The sequence below is a fragment of the Zingiber officinale genome, chromosome 5B, assembly GCF_018446385.1.
Source record: "Zingiber officinale cultivar Zhangliang chromosome 5B, Zo_v1.1, whole genome shotgun sequence".
Taxonomy (NCBI): domain Eukaryota; kingdom Viridiplantae; phylum Streptophyta; class Magnoliopsida; order Zingiberales; family Zingiberaceae; genus Zingiber; species Zingiber officinale.
Window position 1 is genome coordinate 116,308,657 of NC_055995.1, and position 8,166 is coordinate 116,316,822.

Genomic DNA, 8,166 nt, shown 5'->3' on the forward strand with positions numbered 1-8,166 from the left:
AAAGAAATTAAAAGGCTATTGATTCATTGCAGCAGAAAGACTATTGAGTAATGCTCTGTTTACTCGGAAGGACGGATGAGTGAGAGAAAGGAAAGTTTTCCGTAAGAAAAGTTTTTTACTGTTTACTTCATAGAAGAAGATGGATTATTCATCCTTTCTCTTGTTTACCTCTTCTAAAATAATGGGCAGACGGTTGACGAAACCATCCGTGGATCCATTTTGAGACATTTTTTCATCCCCTTAAAATCGGACGGAAAGAAGTCATCCGTCCTTCGCTGCAACCCTGCCTCAGCTCCATTAGCTACCTCTGTCATCTAACAAACCACCATCCCCGTTTCTTCCCTTTCTTCAACCTCGCAAGCACGAGCAGCACGAGCTTGGCAGATTGCGAGGTGGCTCTAGGAGATTTCTTCAGCTTCTTCCACCGTTGTTTTTCCACCGCTTTGTGTTTTCTGGAGACGAGAAAGGTTAGTCTGATTCACTCCAAATCTTGCTAAAAGAATAAGATCACAGATCAAAAATTGCACACAGAAAGCGAGTGCTCTTTTTGTGGATTCTCGACTCACTATGCTTTATTATGCCGATATTTGTGGAGTCGTCGTGCTCCACCAGACGAGACTCCGAAGCCTCCGCGCTCCACCAGACGAGACTCTCATGGTGTGCACCCGATTCTACTCCATCAAGGTCTTCCTTATCTCTTTGTTCTATTTTTTTTTTCTTGAGTTCGAGGTTTGCTGTATTTGGGAGCGAGCGAGCTGCAGCATTTGTTCATTGTGCCCCTCCTTCCTACCGTTTCCTTCTCTTTCTCTCTTTCTTCCGAAAGATGCTTTTCTCTTCTCTTCTGTTCTTTTTCTGTTCTCTTCCTTCCCTATAAGGATTTTTTCCCTTCGATGATTCCTTTCCTCCCTCAATCCACGCCTCCGAGTAAACAGAGCATAAAAGTAAATAACGGATGCAATTCGAAAGTTTAGTTCGGTTTTTTGTTATTTTAATTATTTCTATTTATTTGATTCAATTTTAAAAATTTAAAATTCAATTTATATTTTAAATTTTACAGTATTTTACCGAATTATTGATTAGTTTATGAAATTATTAAATCACATATATAGTTTTAAAATTATCCAATTAGATAAATATTTTTAATTTTATTCTTACCAGTCAACTAATATTTTGAAAAGTCAAATCGATTTATCTCAATTTAATCACATCACTAGACTAATTTATTTTTTTAATAAAAATTAATTTTAAATAAAATTGATTGACAGAGTACATAAAATTAATTTCTATATATTCATATATCTACTCTGATTATAATCATGCCTTCCACGTATATTTAAAATTTTTAATTCATATTAAAAAAAATATAACTATGGATTAAATAATATTGACATAAAATTAGATCATATTTATTTGACTAATTCTCTTAATTATATTCATATTTAAAAAATTATTCTCAACATATTTAATTATATTTTAGGCAAAACTAAATGTACCAAACGAAATTAATTTAATGTAAATATGGATATAATTAACCTATAAAAATTAATTTAATGTCAATCCCTAATCGTTACTGATTTAATTAAAATTCTAACATTCACAATAATTTTAAAATGTGTCTACATAATTGTTATCTAATTGTTTCATAATTTTAAAATTGTTTCCCTATCTACATAATTTTAAAATTCTAACATCCATATACATAGAATTATGGATATCTAACAAATATGTGAATGTTAGAATTTTATGTTAGAAAATAATCAATATCTATAAAAGTTTTAAAAAAAATTATAAAACTACATAGAATTCTAACATCATTTTATGTGTCTATCCTTAAGATTTTCCTTGAATTTTTTTCCTTGTGCATATCATTTTTCTTCTAAAAACTTGTTAATTTTTTTTAAAAAAACAATTAAATCAAATAACATTGTAATCAAACTAATATTACTAAATCAAAATCAATTAAATCAAATAGTAGTATAATCAATGATATTGCTACATCAACGATTAAAAAAAATAATATGCAATTAATGGCATGATTACAAAGCTCAAGTTCATCACCTCTAAGGTAAGGATTTACAAGAACTAAGTGAAAAACAACTACCAAACTCCAAAATTAATCAATAGAAACCCAAACACCTTTAATTAGTTCTATCTATGATTCTGTTGTAGTTAAATCGAACAAATACTAGAAAGAAAATTCTTTTAAGTAGATATCTTATTTGAGGGTTGACAATTTATGTTAATTGTGACACAAAAAAATAATTGAGTTAATAACAAGTTAAATGAGATAAAAAAAAAGATTAAGCAAACACAACAAATAAACAGAACAAAGATGAATGAGCAAATGCATATAGAAGCGGCAAAGATACCTCTTATAAAACCAAACCACAATCCATCAAATTTAACTTGCAAAATAACTACCAAAATCACACTGAAATTTCTCAAGCAGTTCTTGATGTATGATGTTCATCATCTGAGGAGAAAATTGATACTGGAAAGACCTACTACAAGACTTTGAGAAGCCTCTGATGCCAATCATGCAAACAAGTTTGGCCTAGATGCCTTGAAGGTGGTTTTCAACTTCCTGCTCGACGGCCTGACCTTCTTGAACACCAGCGGGAACTTGATTTTGGAGTCATGGAACTGCTTGGTGCTCTCCCTCTTGCAGAGCTTGGCAGGTATGGTGGCAGTTTTAATTATCTGAATACCATGATACCTTACGCGATGACGAGAAGCCATCTCATCATACATTTGGTCGACTGCACCATTGAGAGTAGTATCGCGGTATTCCTTGTACATGTTGTGATAGCCTGTCCTGCTCTGATACCGCAACCATATGCCATAGTTCTTGATTTTAGTCGGCTTGCGCTCAAATATCTGCATGTAAAAGGTCATTTCTGTGAGCCTATAGAATGAAACAGAAATTAGAAATGAAAATAAAGCTAGACTATTCCCTCAATGAATATAGAGGGTTCCACGTACCAAACAAAAGAATTTAGTATTTACAACATTAGGGGAGAACCACAGCCAAGCTAAGATGGATGGATATTGGTGGCAACACCTCTGATTTGAGTACTTAAACAAGCAAACTCATTGAAATTTTCAAGTACCCAGTGCAATTGTTAGAATACATCAATAGATCATGCAACATTCATATTATCACAATATTTCTAGTATTCAATTGGTAACCAAGTAGAATAAACCAGATGCATACAATGAAATACCCAATCAACTATAAAAAAATAAAAAAAAAACACAGCAAAACATCCAGATTCAACATTATAAATTGTTTCCAAATACAATGATCTCCTACTTAATGATCTCAAAGGAATCATGATGATCTTGCCAATTAACTTAAAAGAAATAAAAATTTAAAAGAACATTGCAAAATAGTAGAAGAACAGCATATTTGATTGATGGTTGGCGAACAGAGGCAAAAGAAGAACAAACCTCATTTATGGCGAGCACCTGCCCATTGCTCTTCTTAATCTTCTTCAGCTTCCTCAAGAAGTACCTGCAGTAGCCATAGAATATTGAATACATGTGCTTCTCTGCGGACAAAAATTGATCTTCAGAAATAGGGTTCCTGAATACCCACCAGAACTTGGATTTGGCGCGGACATCATTAGTCGCCCACAGCTTCATCCTGTAAATCTTCGGATGTTGATCTGTCTCCGTTGGAAGACCTCTTCCAACAACCTGATACTGATGGAACTGAAACCAACCAGAACAAACAAGGAATCAAAAAAAAAAAACACACACACACACATATTTATCTGATCCGTAAATCTCGATAAGTATAAGCATAGAGGGCATCGATGAGGAAAGAGTAGGGTCTCAAGTACACCAAACAACGAATTTGGACCGTGGAGAAGACCACGAGAAGATGCCGGAACCGAGCAGGCGGAGTAGAAAGGGGAGGAGGGAAGAGGGGATCAACAGAACTCACCCTGAAGGCCACCATTTCGACGCGCCTGAGATCACCTTCTCTGCTGGACTCTCTCCTCTAGGACTCCTCCGCCGCCGCGACTGCCGAAGCTCCATTTTCAAGAGAATTTATACTACCAAAAACCTAACGGCCAGATAAATGGGCCGGTCTACAAGGCCGTGGACCTTTAGATCGTTGATGCGTTTGTAGCGTCCATTTAAAACCCTAAAAATGGATTTCCATAAATATATTAAAGCTTTATTTTTCATTGGTCAGCCGACTAAAAAAATAAAATAAAAAATAAAAAAAAATATTTTAGTCCAAATATAATTTTTTGTGTCTTTAATTTTTTTCATAAAACTGTCATTTAGTTAAATGATTTTATAGAAAAAAATTGATTAATCATGTTGGATAACGTTCCGTCTGTAGTGACAATTAATCCTATTAAAATTTTCCATCGATCATTAGAGTAAATGGAGAAGCACTTACGGCGAACGGTCCAGAAATCTAACATCCTTAGTTGTAAATCACATTTGAAGTACAAATTACTATAAATATGTTATAATTGAGAATCAAACGATGAGTTTCTAGAAAACAATTAAGAGCTTTTACTGTTGCACTATAGCTCCAGCTAGATGATTTTGTAGAAGATCAATGGCTAGAGATAAATTGCAATTCAAAACTAGTTATTTTTACAAGTCATTATTTTAATAACACATCAACTAACTATTCCCAAGCCCACTTTGTATCTAAAGGTAGTTTATTTTCAAAATTAATTAGGCCAAATCTCAATACTCGAATTATTAAAATATATAAACTTGTTGTTTAAGTTCTACACATGATCAAACTACTTCACTTCTTTTTATTCCTCAGTTGCCTCACTTTCTCCGAGCTTTGACTACCTCACTCTCGAGGGTAGATCCTCTGATTCACTTTTTGTGGATCAGGGGAGGACCACTTGTATGCATTGGTGGGGAGTCATGACCCCCACCTATTTACATGTGGGGCCATGACTCTCCACCAATGCATACAAGTGGCTCCTTCTTTGGTCCGCAAAAAGTGGATCAGAGGATCTGGGCTGCTCACTTTCTCTCATCAATAATCCTTTCTTCTTCACTCTTTTCATCTTTTTTTGGATCATCAACATGTTGAGAAAGAAATTTTTAGAGTTTATTGAGAATTAAGGAGACCTTTCGTTCATAGTGATAAAGATAATTTGTTTGTCTCGTTGGCGAGGAAGAATTACCAATCTATTAAAATTAGAACGAGATTAATGACTTGTGAGTTCGTTGGTGAGAGGGATTATTTGATTTTAAATGCGTTTTTTTATAATTTAGATGTCCGAAAATAGATAACCTTCCCTATTATTTGTGTATCAGGTAATTTGATAGTAAAGCTTATACACATTTAGAGGTGAACCTTTGGAATATTTTGTTGGACAATCTTTACATGGATGGTAAAGTTTTTGTTAAACAACATAAACTTGTTGTTTAAGTTCTACACTGCACTTCTTTTAATTCCTCAGCTGCCTCACTTTCTCTAAGCTTTGATTACCTCACTTTCGATGGCAGATTCTTGGATTCACTTTTTCGGATTAGGGGAGGACCACTTGTATGCATTGGTGGGGAGTCATGACCTCCACCTATTTACATGTGGAGCCATGACTCCCCGCCAATGCATTCAAGTGGCTCCTTCTATGGTCCGCAAAAAGTGGACCAGAGGATTTGAGTTGCTCACTTTCTCTCATTAATAACCCTTTCTTCTTCCCTCTTTTCATCTTTTTGGGATCATCAACATGTTGAGAAAGAAATTTTTAGAGTTTATTAAGAATTAAGGAAACCTTTCATTCAAAGTGATAAAGATAAGTTTTTTGTCTCGTTGACGAGGAAGAATTACCAATCTATTAAAATTAGAACGAGATTAATGACTTGTGAGTTCATTGGTGAGAGAGATTATTAGATTTTAAATGTGTTTTTTTTAATAATTTAGATGTTTGAAGATAGATAACCTTCCCTATTATTTGTGTATCAAGTAAATCGGTAGTAAAGTTTATAATATTTTGTTGGACAATCTTTGCATGGATGGTTGAGTTGTCTGGAAGATTGAATTATCTTGTACGGCTAAATAGGTCGTTGTATCCAATCGGAAAAGTTATGCAGAGTACTTAGTACCAATCGAGAAAGCAATGCAGAGTACTCGAGAAGTAATCCCAAGGCCAAGTGAGTTTCTGAGTGCTCTCAAACTGAGATAACGTAATTTTCTTAAGACAGATTCACCCCCCTTCGATTTTGCATTTTCAAGTGCCAAAACGTTGATTCATTTGCTTGGGAAAATTTTACCCAGCCGGTTTGACATTCGACATGCTCAAATAATTGTAGCATATGAGTCAATTTGGTTGAGTAATGTCTTGACCTGAATGAGATAAGCTTTAATTACAAAAGATGCATGGCAATTAAGACAGAGAAGAGTGTGATTAAGGTACACCCTGAGATACTCGTACTGCATTCCGCGCCTATCACAAGACGCCTAAAATGTTGCACTTGCAGGTGTCTCTTTGCTTCTCTTGGAGAATTTGTAAGATCCATTGGCATGACCTTGAGCAGTAACTCTTTTGTTGTTTGGTTGGTGATCTTGTGCCCAGACACTCGGAGAGCGAGTCACCAGTGAGCTAGAAGCTATGTTGACTGGAGTCATCGAGAGAGGAGGCTCGTATAAGAGAAAATTGTCACCAAGAGATACACAAGGAGAGAAGAGGAGAGTTAGAATGGTGCGGGGGGTGTCTCGTCTTTGTTGCTCCGACACTCGAGTAAGTTTCGACAAGAAGATAAAGAGAAAAATCCAAGGGGGATGGACAATAATATATTTTATAGATTATGGCATACCCCCTATGTGTTTGCAAGTTTCTTTTTGTAATACTATAACTGAATTTCTTTTTTCTCTGTGTATTAATGATGTAATAATTATGGATGGGGGCATGTATCATACTACAACAAGGGGGTGCCCCATTGTATCTACATGCATTATGGAAATGAAGATACGAGAGTGGTGTTCCACATGCTCTGACAATCCACGCGGTGTGTCAGAGCTAGCACTATTATTCTTCATGATGGGCCGACTCATAAAGTTCTTGAGTTGTGGAGTCATTGGGCCAAGGGGCCTTGGTAGGTTGGGAGTCTATCCTATCCTGTCCAAGAAATAAAAGAGAGTGTCAGATGATTTGGGCTTAAATGGACAAGGCACATTCAATCAGTGTGATGGGTGTCGATCTCTCCAATCAATCTAATTATCCCGGAGCAACATCCATAGATGGAGAACAATCAATTGGGGACGATTAGAGAGTGTTTGGTCAGTAAAACCAGACAGAGAATGGGAGGAGCACACCCGATTGGCTTGTGAAATCCGACCAAGGGTGAGCGGACAGCATGTGATCAACCTCCTAAAAGGACTCAAACACACTCGGTCTGCTAGTGGAATCCGATAGACGGTCGACTGAAGCTTTACATCACTTTCTTGGCTTTGACGCCTACTTACATCAACCTTGGGGACACGTGGAGTCTCCTCTGACTCACCGCATTAGTTGGGAAACTTCATGTGAGAAACTCTTGGTGCTTCTTTTCTAGTTGTCAAGTGTCTCCTAGACTTACCAAATGAGACAAACCATGCCTTTGAAATGAGCTTGAAAGCATCTTCAACAGCGACATATTTGTTCTTGTTGGGATGAAGTAGGAGAGCCATCTTTCTGTAGTGTTTCCTCACTGTCTTTGTCTGCTCCAGAGTTCATGCAGAGAATGGCATGCCTTCGTTTCTCCCCATCAACTTTGCTCTGTGATGCAATGCAAACGTCGAGAGTCACAGTCAACTGAACTAGGCCTTTGAGAGAAAGGAAGAGAGTTTGAACCTGCAGGGCAAATTTCTTGGCATTGATGAGATCATTTCTGGCCAACTTCTTCTTGGCAATCTCTTATGCCCCGAGAGCAAATTTCTTGGTGCTGAGCAAGGGAGGGGAAGGACAGGAGAAAGGAAAGGAAGGTGATCCCGTCCAGAAGTTGAGAGGCTGAGAAGAAAAAGATGAAGAACAATAAATATGCATGTAAGTAAGACTGTTGTTTAGTGTGTACCTAGTTAATAGAGAGAACCTCCTTTTTTATAATGTCTTTTGTAATCTTCGCAATCATAAGGCATTAGAGAATGTCATATGTCTGGGGGGTCTCGGGTGAAAAAAGATGTACGACAGACTT

At 36.4% G+C, this 8,166-nt stretch overlaps 1 protein-coding gene and 1 long non-coding RNA gene across 2 annotated transcripts; both read right to left on the reverse strand.

The window, feature by feature from the left end:
* Window positions 1-240: 240 nt before the first annotated feature.
* On the reverse strand, window positions 241-903 carry LOC121987759. The gene is made up of 2 exons (XR_006113718.1): window positions 567-903; window positions 241-452 (listed from the first exon to the last, which is right to left on the reverse strand). It is a non-coding gene; the product is annotated as an uncharacterized LOC121987759 (long non-coding RNA).
* A 1,469-nt stretch (window positions 904-2,372) lies between these two features.
* On the reverse strand, window positions 2,373-4,089 carry LOC121985471 (60S ribosomal protein L18a). Its single transcript, XM_042538952.1, has 4 exons — window positions 3,950-4,089; window positions 3,599-3,714; window positions 3,451-3,514; window positions 2,373-2,877 (listed from the first exon to the last, which is right to left on the reverse strand). Exons 1-4 carry the CDS (start codon window positions 3,962-3,964, stop codon window positions 2,536-2,538), a joined length of 537 nt encoding a protein of 178 aa, XP_042394886.1. The 5' UTR covers window positions 3,965-4,089; the 3' UTR covers window positions 2,373-2,535.
* Between the last annotated feature and the right edge of the window lie 4,077 nt (window positions 4,090-8,166).